This window comes from Charadrius vociferus, unplaced genomic scaffold, assembly GCF_000708025.1.
Source record: "Charadrius vociferus isolate BGI_N301 unplaced genomic scaffold, ASM70802v2 scaffold738, whole genome shotgun sequence".
NCBI lineage: Eukaryota > Metazoa > Chordata > Aves > Charadriiformes > Charadriidae > Charadrius > Charadrius vociferus.
This window is the reverse complement of record NW_009649467.1, coordinates 1,603,762-1,616,756: the sequence shown is the minus strand read 5'-3', so window position 1 is coordinate 1,616,756 and position 12,995 is coordinate 1,603,762. Positions and strand designations below refer to the sequence as shown.

General features: G+C 39.9%; 1 protein-coding gene across 1 annotated transcript in view; it reads right to left on the bottom strand.

Moving 5' to 3' along the window:
- Positions 1 to 2,998, bottom strand: part of CCDC6 (coiled-coil domain containing 6) — a 37,152-nt gene extending 34,154 nt beyond the window's left edge. Inside the window, exon 1 of the mRNA XM_009889820.1 lies at positions 2,909 to 2,998. Coding sequence (XP_009888122.1) covers positions 2,909 to 2,998 — 90 coding nt within the window. The remainder of the gene's footprint in view (positions 1 to 2,908) is intronic.
- Positions 2,999 to 12,995: the final 9,997 nt, after the last annotated feature.

Below are 12,995 nucleotides of genomic sequence, written 5' to 3'. Positions count from 1 at the left end.
CTCTATTATCCATATCACATTCAACATCCAAAACCACTAACAGCAATTCACTCTGTTCTGTGTGCTATATTACAAAATAAATTGCTATGGTGCTGAGTGATATAAAATGATAACACCTTGTCAGCCAATCTCGGGAAACATGAAACAAGCAATCTACTTCCACAACAGATTTTCTGCGTAACCACAGTCATATCCACCTGTCTCCAGTGTCTCAAAAATCCATGTATAGCTAACTCAGAGCATTTCATGGACACATGCACTAAACAAAAATCTGTAATTATTGTGGTCAAGACCATAAATGGCAAAGACTTTGTTACTTTGCAAGAAATCAAGAAGGGGGAGCACCTCATGCACATAAAATACACAAAACTTATATTTTCTGTGAAGAAAAATATTTCTATTGCAGTAGCACGTGAAATTCTGATCACTAGCAGAGCTGATGTGTGAAGTCTTGCAAAAACCTTTCTCTGTGAACTTACAATCCAATGAGCTATTTTTTATAGGATTAAGAAACATATTTCTCCTAAACTTTATATAGTAACCGAGTACCATATTAGGCAGTGAATCTCATTAGAAGTTATTTTTCCACATGCTGCATACACTAAAATAAACTGTGAAAAGTCTAGTGTTAAAATCTTTTCCTGCTCTTAGTTCTTCTTCCTGTAAATATACCTTTAGCAGACCAAGTTCACACTGCTAGATTTCCCTCTGCCCTCTTGCTTCTAGTACAAGCAAGAGCTTCTGCTTACGGTGGGATACTCACTCTCTGTATCACTGGACTACACCCCAACCACACTACTCTAGTGGCACTATTTTATGAAGCAGCAAAATCCATATTTCCGATGAGGCACCAGCTTGAACACAGTCAAATAAAAAAAAAGAAAAATTTCACGGCTCTCTATACTCCCTTCTGCCCCTGGTTAGTTCTTCTAAAAGCTTCACAAACCTTCCTGATGCTGCAGAGTAAGTAAGCAGGCTCAACAATCCCAATTAATACCTACTCCTTAGTCAGTATCAGTACAACACTATCAGTCATCTGACATGAACAAGTTCTTGCGTTTTAGTTTCAGCTCTCACTTCAGACACAATTTCAGTAACTAGTGCTTCACAATTTGCTCCAGTCACCTACACTCGACCACCTGAAAGCCAGATGCCAAGCGTGCCCAGCTTGCATGCTGACAAACCATCACCTGTAGCATCCAGAGTAGAGGTGACACAAGATTTCAGGGAATCTTGTTGGAAACAGCCCAACCAAGCACTGTTTTGATCTAATCTACTCTTGAAGGTCTGTCAGCTTTAAGGCAAGAGCCACCATGACCTCTTTACCATTCACCCATCTTTTCACAGTGCAATTTCTGTTGATGGGACTCTATGGACAATACAAGCCTGCAGATGGAGCTGAAGAGCAATTTAATCTGGTTGCTGTACACAAGAAACACAATCTTTGCTACTGAATATAGACTGAAAGGTTGGGGCAGCTTCGGGAAGAGATGATCTCAGTTGCTGCACATGTTACACTGAACTAAAGCTGTCACTTCAGAAAATAGCCTTTCCAAAAGTCCTACTAAAAGATATGATGAGGTAAAAAGGGCGTGAAGTGCAGAAAGTTACAACGGCATGATTTTAGAATATGCAGCTCTTGCATAAAATAAAATCTAAGTTTCCTAACTCTCCTAAAGTACACACTCCTCCTCTAGCAGTACTAACTCAAGTTACTGCTCTGGCCATACTTCCTGGCACCAGTTTAAAACAGTACAGAAAATTACTGGTCTACAAAGGCAATAAATATTCCAGTGAGCTGCTACAGTTCCTTTACAGTAGGAACTTTTACGCAGCAGCTCTCCCAGGCTGGAACTACTTTTTCCTACAAACCTTCCAGCCGCACCTGAAACGAGCACACTGCGTGCACCGTGCGTTTCAGACAATGAGAAACATGAACCGTCGTCACAAGCGCAGAAGTCAACAGTAACTCGGAGACCAACGGCTGACACCACCACCAACCGCCCAGCAGCAAGCTTCTATCTGTTAGGGCTGAAGGACAAGGAAGTTCCACCGCAGTCCCGGCATGGCATGGGCGCAGCTTTCCCCCCCAAGCAAAGGTGCTTTTTTTTTCAGCTGGGTGGCCTGTCTGCAGAGAATAGAGAGTGGATGGTCTTTGCGGTTAAAGCGGTGAGCTGGAATTCAAGTTCTGGGTTCAATTTGTAGTGTGATTTCCTGTTTAATCTATAGCAACCCCCCGGGGTCACTTCCTTAGTTCTGACATAAAAGCACTTTTCTCATTTTTTCTCTTTCTTTTTTCCCTTTTCCCTTCTTTAAGATGCATTTTCAGGAGTAACAGAGCTACACAAATAGCAGAACTGTGCATTTTTATCTCTGGGTATACAGTATCTCCTAGAAGCCCCATGCTTTTGAAAACAAGCAAAAAAGCAGTAATACCTTGGTATGTTTCCTTCAGAACCACAAGCTGTTGGACTTTTTTTATTTTTTAAACACAAACCTGGTAGATGAGGACGAAAGGGGGATATTGAACCTCAGCCTGATAACTTCAACTACTCTAAATGTTACCTATCGTGTAATATTAAAGCCGCATACAGAACAGCCTCAAAACACAAGTCCTATTACATTTCAGCTATTCAGAAGATGAGTTTTGATGTAAGAGGAAAAAAAAATATCTGTTTTTTATTACAATAATGAAGGAATATCTGCATGATAAGCAATTGAAGTATTAAAATACAGTTCCTTTTAATCTCCATTTATAGTTGGAAATTCTCTCTCCCCTTCATCTGCCCCCGCCCCCCCCTCCTTTTTAAAAGGTGAATTAGGTTTTGGCTGGACATGTCAAAATGCTTCTGTCACAGCACTCCTACTGCTAACTCCAGTCACAGCAAGTTTTTCACTTGATGCCTACCAAGCGATCCAGCACATTGCCGTATGAATCTGCAATGGCCACAGGCTGACCAGGGAAATGAGCTGAGTCAAATGACGTTAAGACATACATTTTTCTCCCAAGTCAGTTTTAACTATGATCAGATGTTTTCAGCTCAACATCACTCATGCAGCCTTACAAGACCTTCTCTCAAAAATTCAGTTACCTTCGAGACATGGGTGCATACATCTTGTGGTTTGGAAACCACACAAAGAATGACACTTTAAAAGAGCCCTCAGAATGGACCAGCTTCCTAAACACAAAAGTTCAGAAATATTCCTACATGCTAAATAATCTCTTAGCATCAGCAATGAAGTAAATTGTTTGACGGTATGCAATTCCATTCCACTTCAGATTTGTAAACACTTAAAATAGCTTCTCTCTCTGCATTTCGATGTTGACCTGCAAGAGTCTTGCACAACTGAAACACACAAGTGGTGAAAATGAAATAAGCAAGTTATGAAAACAGGCTAATTTCACAAACATAAATATTTATAAAATTAATGCGTTTGCTTCATTACAGGAAAGGTACAACAAGCTATATGAGGTTCATAATTAATACAATCAATTCCTGAATTTACTTAAATAATTAAAAAATAATTTAAATGTCTTCAAAACAGATAAAAAATTAGAGTGTACTCTCTTCAAGAGTTTTTATTACATCAAAATACTGTTAAATAGGTGACACAAATGCAGCATGTGAAAAAGCCACATTTTCTGTGACAAAGAAAATTTCAAGACAAGGTCTAGAAAAACTTATCAAACCTCAAATAACTTCTACTTAGCAGTTTAACCATGACCACATGCTGTTATGCAAGTCTTAATGTAATTAAAGACTATATGGTAGTAAAGCACCACAAAGGAAAGGTAGTGAGGTTGTACAGGCAAACATTAAACATTTCCTATTTTGAGCGCTCGACGTTTTAAAACCTTAACAATCTGACTATTCATTAGACACATGCTTTATAGCACTTATTTTTCAGTCACTTAAACATCACGATGTAGAACAAGCGCCCGGACGGTTATCAGGGCTGGAGTCTGCTTCCACTACACAAGAGCTGTAACCCGAGCCAACAGGAGTTACAGGCCAAGGCAGGAATGACCTAGCAGGAAAATTAAATCTAGCCCACAGACCTTTCCAAATGGCTCTATTTCATGAGGCCGTTTCTCCACCTCATCACTGCACACGCACACAAAGCACACGTGTCCCGCACTTCTGGCACTTCCAGTAGCAGTGGATTTGCGATGCCCGTGTAAAATGAGTATAACGCATACCAGCAACAAGCCTGGCTCCCCCAAGTCCTCAAGTTCGCTGCATACAAGCAAAATACTTCCTCAAAACACAGGTTAAACGTTTCTCGGAAGGGTCATAATGACCACACGTGCAAACAGGGCCAGGCAGGCAGTAAGAATGGGGCTGTATTACACCGCTCCCCTCTCGCCCTGCAGAGACAAGTGACCCTTCCCAGCACAAAGGTGAGGCAACACCGCTACCGCAGAAGATCATGTGTGCTTTCCCAGAGTCTTCCCCATTTCTGTTAGTTTGTACCCGACTGAAGATTTACATTGACAAAACAAGCCAATACAGGAGATAAAACCACACTGTCCTATCAAACACTGAACCAAAGTTTGAAATACCTCTCTGTATTAATTCTTTACCTCTCTCTATTAATTCTTTACTGATGACTACTTGAAAGAAGTTTTTGCTTTACTCTTTGACTGCCAGTGACACTGCTGCTTTACTGGTGAATTTTTTGTACTGTAAATAGTTTGCTAGTTAATCAATAAGTGTAAAACAAATAGAATACAGAAGCCCATGGAACAGGTTTTGCTTTGTTCAGCCTCAATATAAAAACTGCTGAAAAACATCATAAGGATGCACATATACACATAACGAGATTTGTAGTTTTATGCTTAGTTTGCCTTAATTTTTGAACAATGGGTTTCTGGACATGAAAGACAGAAAAAGAGAAATCAAATCGGTTATAGCTACTGTTGTAGCATATACTGTTTTGTGGTTGATTTTCTTTTTTTAAACTTATTATACATACCATGCGCGATCATTAGAATTACCACCCTTTTAAAATGCTGTGGTTTTGTTTGACTTGCGCATAAAATACTCAAGATTAATGTAATCTGGTTGTGTTGTGCTACTCAGAAACCAATAATCAACAACAGCTTAAATCTCAGCAACACCACCACTCAGTACTAGAACCTGCAAGAAACTCAGTACTGCAGCAAATCAGTACAAATTATTCTGTAATATCAGACATCTAATCCACAAACACTTCTTAAGGTAACATATTTTAAATATTATTTTTTTTGCCTGTTTTCTGCCCAGGGATAAATCATCACTTATCTTCAATGTACCCACACATTAACTAGTCCACTTTGCTGGCCTGACCCGTTAACAAACTCGATATTGCACACTCCCAAAAGTTTCAGAGCAGGAAAAGCAAAAGATTCAGCAGTAGCGTAGACTATTAAGTGAATTTACTACACAGCTGCTGTTCTGAACTATGTATGTTGGTGCTAACAGGCACTGAGCCGCGTTTTAAAATAACAAACTTCTGCTCAAAACACAACCACAGCAAACTATTGTAGAAAGTAGCTTTGCTGCCATGACTGTTTTTCTATTCAAAGACAACGGAGCACAAACAAAAGCAGGGAGCAGAGACTTAATAGTCACCCCCCCGAAATAATCCTCATGAAAACCCTACTTCACTTTACGTAGCTCAGGTAAATCATTGCAAGTACACAAATACGAAACACTTGTTTTTCTTCTGTTATACCCAGCTTTTCCAGGCAAAAGGTGTCAGATCACTGCTGCAGGGCATCCCCATCACAGTGACACCAGCATGCCACAGGTTTCAGCAGCTCTCGCCGTTACCAGGCAGAAGACTGCAAGTTTCCTCACTTCTAGACTGGATCCTGAGCTCAAACAGCCTGTGTACTCATCACCCCTCTCTTTGAGGTCCAAGTGGCCTTCAGCGCTTGTAGATCCTTCTTTCAAGTGTGTATAACCTGCGGTATATCTACATTGATCAACCTGCCTTCCTTTAGGGCAGCAGGAGGACTACCCTATCAAAATCCAGTTCTGGAGTTTCCAAATTATAGCAAGAGATGCTCACCATGTAATTTCTTGATTCACTTTTTTTTTTTTGTTAGGGTTGTTTGTTTTAAATGACTAGTTTAAATACAACTTAGATAATGATTAGGAATGGCAACGTTTTTCCCCACACTAGCAAGGTGTCCCTAGTCATTCAGCCTAACTAACCTCTTAAAGTCTCCCCTAATTTCTTCTTACACACATTGACTTTCTAGAGAAACGCTTTCTCAGTGATTCACAAGTACTGGAGACAAAGCTTGTTATTGATTAGTGTCATACCTTGTTCCAAAACCAACACATTCAGGAAGTAAACACCACACTATCCATCCCACTGTTAAAGACACATCAGCTCTAACTCTATCACAGCAAACAAATATTTCTACTTATCCTTCCTAGGAGTCAGTGAGTAGAGTAATATTTTGTTTTTTCATTCTCTACAGTTTGGACATCTTACAGTACATACCACAGTATTCTGAAGAGCAATCTCTTTTCAGGCTTTCAAGACAAGAAACAAGTCTATCAATTTAGTGTATGAAAATACGATGAGGAATATGAAAAAAATACATCCTTTGCTCTGTACCCTCTCTGATCTCTACAGAGGTCTGCAAGATATGGGGGGGGGGGGAATACAATCATCTTTGAATATTCACCCCACACAGAACTGGAGAAATAGGTCTAACAGAGAAATTTTTAGGAAATTACTACCCACCTTTCCACCCATGGAGCAAGAACTTCCAGTTACATATCAGAGAAAAGGGAGTTCTTTTGCAGATCTGCATCTCAGGTTAAGTTTACGCTCAGAAAAGGACTCTGGAGGTGTCCCTCCCCTTGACCCAACCCAGATTTTCAGGGTCTGTGAGGACAGGCCTTTTGCCTAATAAATCAACTCCTGGCAACACTAGCCAGGACAAAATTTCTACTCTTTCCTTTTAACAGATGTGAAAAACACAAACTGTTTAAAGCTCTTGGAAAAACGGTGATTAAAACCCCCTATATTTTGCAAAATTCATAGTAACTGCTTTTGCTGTTTATTTGAAATTGAAGGGAAACAAAGCGGAAATCCCACCATTACCAAAAAAAACATGAAAAACCTTCCAACATCCTCTGTTGAAAGTAGAAATTAAACTGTAAGGCACAGAAAGGAGTATATTCGTACCACAGCCTGCTAAACATTGTTGGGTTTTATTATGTCTGACTTGTTAAGAAACATTTATACTTTTATTCAGGACCAAAGTGTATCATTGTGGGAATTACTTATATACGTGGCAAGAGTCTTAAATATGATTAGCATCAACAACAATAAAGGAACTAAAAATACCTTAGGTGTGCAGTAATAAGCAGACATATCACATTTTTAGGCAATTTAAATAATTAAAACACCTGAGGAAACTTTGCAAATAGCTGAAACACTGCTAGGCTGTTTCAATCTACAGCACAGTTGAAGAGATTGTCATCTACCTCACTAAGCCTTCCCCAAACTGAAAAACAGATTGCATGTAATATTGATGCACAGAAGATGAAATTTCAAAGTCAAATTCAGAGTTGAGAGGGGAAGAAAAGGCCTTACTCTAAGAGCTTCTCCATCAATTACAGTATCAGGCAATGAGCTGAGGGAACACCCTCTTTTCCAGGAACAAAACTGCCACAATGGAAGGCATGAATGAAGGGACAGAGGATTCTCAGGAGCTGAAAGGACTGTCCCCATAGGCAACAATTAGCCTACAACATCTGCATTTTAACTGAAAAGTTGAAAAAAATTACAAACCCAAGTGTCAGGATTGAAATGCTTCAATGTTTCTGTAAATATTTTGGTTTAGCTGTCATCAAGGAGTCCTTGCACCCCACAGAGACAGATGGGAAACCTGCGCATCTGTAGTTTGTGCCTTGGAGTTTCCTACTTAGACAATTGTATTTTTACTGTGGAATAGTTCACCTCAAATACCTTCCCTTCATTTTTACTTCATTCTCTCATCTGATACATTGAAATGGCACAGTAATTAAAACTAAGGCAACTCTTCAGTCAGACAGAAGGACTTGACTGAAGAAGTGGAACTTGAGTTGTTCCCTTCTGGACGTCCCCAGGCTGCTGCACTGGAAGCAAGATGTCACAGGAGTGTTTTCTGTTACGGATCCATGGGAACTTGCTTTATATTGTATTTTTTGCCTCTTTTCTAGAGCGTGCCTTTTGTCTTTTTTCCGTTCATTCTGTTTAGATCCCAAATCCTGTGCATAATTCAATTTGTGCATTTTGTCCCCATTATTCTCCTCCTTCAGTTGGTTATTTTTTTTCTTTAAGAGAAAAACAGAAAGGATTCACCTCTTGCTCTGCTGCTAAATTCAGCATCCTCCTCCTCCTACCCCCCAGCCCAAAAAAGAGCAGCAAAGCAACCGTTTCTCTCGCTGCTTTTACCAGGCTATGCTGAAATACATGAGATGTCTACCGCTGACAATTTTCCCTCTTTTGGAGGAGAGCACCATCTTGTTTCTTCATTCCAATCACATTTCAAGACCTGTTTGTGAGAAACGTGCACTCCGTCTTCCTGCAGCACCCCACAGATCCAGCCGCCTGACCAGTCCCATCTGCAGTCACTGTGGAGTCACAGTTCCAAGAGCTTTACGCTCTTCCAGTCCCCACCTGAAATGCCAGCCATGCACACCTTATGAGATGCAGTGTGAACACAAAACCTTTTGCTGAAGTCTCTAGCAGATGCGTAAGCTTGCTCACCACAGCTGTGTGCCACGCACCAGTTACTACAAGGAGCTTTAGCACTGACAGTCTATAGATGAAAATACAGCCCATAAATACCGACACTTAAAACCAAGGACTTTGAAATTAACAACTTCAGTATGAACAGAAGTCAGTATCAGCAGTAGGAGGAAACAAGCAATGAGGACAAGTAAACAGAATTAACAATGCAAGAAAACCACAGACCATACACCTACTCTGGAAAAAAAAATAAAATAAAATCACTTTCCTTCATTCGTTGAAATCATCAATAAAATTCAAACTCCATTACAGTCAAACCACAACTAAAATGAAGTACAGAACTTCCAGGATGTGAAAATTGTTCTAAAGTCTTGTCTGTAATAGCTTTCCAATACTGGGATTAGCAACAGTGCTAGAACTTCTAAAAAAAAAAAAACAAAAACCAAAACACCTAACATTTCACTCTACCTTCTAAACCAGCAGATGTGAACAATGAGAAACTCTCGGTATTGGGAATACTCATTTGGGCAAGTGACCCATACTGTACTAGTGAAAAAAAAAAAAGTCATTAAAAATTTCTAGCAGATATACAGCAGTAGCACACATGAGTATTTTTTTCTTCAGTGCAAGCAAGCCTGTTGTTAGGTGTACAACGCAGAAAAAACTAAACCAACTCTCTCTTTCAAAACATTTTTAAGTCACTGGAGATACTGAAACTAATGGCCATTCTTTCTCAGTGTAAAACCTGACATTGAACAGCATTCTTAAAATAAAAGCTGACTACAGACCAGTTCTGACATACAATTCAACACACAACCTCAATGAGAAAGCTCACTTCAGAGAAAAGCAAAATTACTTTCTATGCAGAATAGCAAGCCCACAGAAACACCAAGACCTCTGCATTATTAAAAATTCCTAAAAGTACTCTAAAAATCTCAGTTCTTATTTCACTTCTATCCCCAAAGTATTTCAGAGCAATATACCAGTATTCTTACTGACTGAAGACATTCCACCATTATTAAACATGGGAACATCAATAAAGTAACAGTATAAAAAAGTAGAGCTGTTGTGTAATATTTGAAGGAAAGGAAGACATAGATGATTATCACAGTTTGGTATCAACCCAATGGCAATACTGGAAATTAATTTACTGTATAAAGGACAGAACCATAAAAAGGGTCATTCAGCATGGTTTTATAGAGAACAAGTTGTGGCAGACAAGCATAGATTCATCTCTCAGCCAAGGACTATGTGTAATAAACATAAATGCAAAGGTGTAGAATGTGTATATAGCACCCGTATGTCTTTTTGCTTTAGTAATACATGCCATACATTATTTTAAAATGGTTACATAATAATCAAAGATACAGAAGGATTTCCAAAGCGGCTTACTGACCTCAAAAATACTCGTCAGTGGGAAATTTCATTAGAAATTTCACATGAACATGTACTAAAGCATGATGTTGTTCAAATTATTCACTGCACATTATTCTTCAGTAAGGCATGTCTGATAAACTCTGGGAGACTGAGACTAGAAAGACTGTAAAAAGTAATAATAGAGAACAGACACCTTCACATTTTGTTTAATTTAAAACAAATTCATGCTGCCAAAGCTGTGCTTCTGAAAAAAAGGACCAACCCCACAAACCACGGGATTCTCTCAGAGAATGGACATGGAGAGAAGGAACAAGCAAAACCTCCATATTAGCTTCACAGGTGATGCTGTAACACAGGCTGATACCCCAGCTCCAACAGAGAGACAGCTCACCTTCACTTCTGTACGTAGCATTGGTGAAATTGATAAGGGGGGAGAAGAAACTTAAGTGGTCGGTACCTCTTTGTAAAGAAAAACAGAGGGGTTACAGATGAGAGCCTCAAAAAAACCCCAGAAAAAGTGAAAATACCCTTCCCGAGACTATGGCTCCACAGTTATCAGCACCAAATCAAGTGCTACTGGACAAACCAGCAGTACAAATGAGACCTAGAAGAGGCACAGGCGTGCAACGGCATTTCTGCCAAATTAGCCAGAGCACACAACAGTAAGCTCAGAGACAATGCTGGATTAAAAAAATAAATAATTAAATATAGCCTGGCAGTTCCAAATTAAGCTATCAGAAACGTTTGTGCAAATTTGAAGCAGGAAAAGGTGTTTAGACTAGATCAATGCACCATTTTTGATCCAGCATATTAGATTTCCAGCATCTCAGAGCCTGAGAGTTTAGTTCAGTTTGTCAAAGGAAACTAGAAGATGCCTGTTACGACCTGTATCCGCATAAGGAGACAGCAGAGGATCCAGAAGACTCATTAACCTAGCTAAAAAGCACAGCAGGAACCAACAGCTGGAACCAACAGCTTTGACCTAGCTGATGGGAAGAACCAGAGGCAGGACACAACGGTTCTTCACCGCTGTGAGCCTTCAAATTAAAACTGGATACCCTTCCCGAAAACACATTTCAAGGTGAGTTACGAGATTCAATGAAGAAACTACTCAGAAAAACATGAAGATGTGACACAAATCAAAGCAGATGATTTAGTAACCCTCTGAAGCCTCAAACTCCCCGAGAGTACAAGCATTCCTGTTTATTAACTATTTGAATCAAGTTCAGAAACATTACCACTTTTTCTGTGGTTTTTGTTTCTTTGGTTTTTCACCAGCATTGAAGACGGCCTACAACATAGACAAATGGTCATGTGCTGTTGCCACCCCACAGACAATGTTTTTCCCTGGGAACTTGATATGCCAGTGGCTGTGCAGAACAACCAAATGGAAGCAGATGAGAATAGAGCTTTCTACCGTTAGTTTACCAGCCGCGCAGCAAGTACCATTGCTTTTACCATGTTAACCTAAGGGCCAAAACAGTTAACACTAAAGTGCATTTCTAAGCTTCCTTTTTCCTTTATAGGCATTTTGCAGAAGCTCAAGAGAAACTTGTTGAGAACCTGAGGCAAACGTGAAACTGAAATACAAGACACTCACTTCCTATGTGCCTACTCTTCCTGAAAAATTTTGGATGGAGTTTTATTGCGCATGAATTTGCTAATCTTAGCAGCAATGTTGCCTTTACTCAAAAAAAAAAAGCAAGTAAGCAAAGCACTTCTAAAATAAGTTATTTTTTGAGTTAGACTTTTAGTAGTCTGGCTACAAACTAGAGTTACAAACACCACAGCTGGACACAAAAGCCCCAAGCAGGTTTCTTACACCTACAGAAGACATCACAAAATGGCAAGTCAGCCTCTTTCACACAAGCAAGATCTACTTTAAAATAAAGAGTAAATAACAGACTTACAGATACCTCTTTGATTTCTTTCATTCGTCCCCCCTGCCCTTAAGTGAGCACCTTTTAAAGGTTCATATTTCAATTCAGCTTGCCTATCCTGCCTTTTCGTCTCCTATTAACAGACATATTCTGTACTGAAACAGGTGTTCTGCTTTGAAATTCTGGTGCAAACTCCAGGAAAGAAAAAAAGCTGTTAAAAAGCATTTTTGCAGGGGGGTTTCAACAATATAGCACACCCATTCACTTCCCCAAACTATCTATCCAGGCTGACATTTTCCATGAAGACCCATGACAGCAGATCTCAAGCATACACACACACACACACCCATCCCACCGCACACTTCCTTGAGACAAAATGCTAAAATCATATTTATTTCCAGCATCTACATCTGGTTGTTTACTGAGAAAACTGTAACAAGTCTACAATACCACACAAGATTTTTTTGGATCTGCAAGTCCCAGAAAGCCTGTTTGTCTTCAGGAGACGGCTGTTATCGAAAGCAACAAATTTCTTCAGGATTTGTGAATAGGGGCAAGGAAATAGGAGCTGAGTAAGGCTTTTTCTTCCATTGTTTCTCCCAACTGGTGGGAGGCTGTTCACATCGCTCTGCAGAACGCAGAGGAAACTGAGAAGCCAGAAGATGCAATTGCCCTCTGCTAGCGCTCAGGGAATAAAAAAAAAGTCAAGCTGAGAGCCAAGGTGCAGAGGCGCAGGTTTAGCTACAAAGACAAGGGCAGCAGAGGTCTCATAGCAAAATACTACCACTCACAACCCACAGCAGCATACAGCACTCCCATGGCCCAACACCCCTTGCCAGCAAGTTTCGCTACCAGACAGCAATAACTCATGGCAAGCCCACAAAAAACAGCATCCAAGTGTTGCCCATGCCATTAGTGTTTTGGATCAGACTGTCTCATCTGAATTGATGATCCTGTGGGGGATCCACACAGCACCACAAATCAGGATTTCCAGGA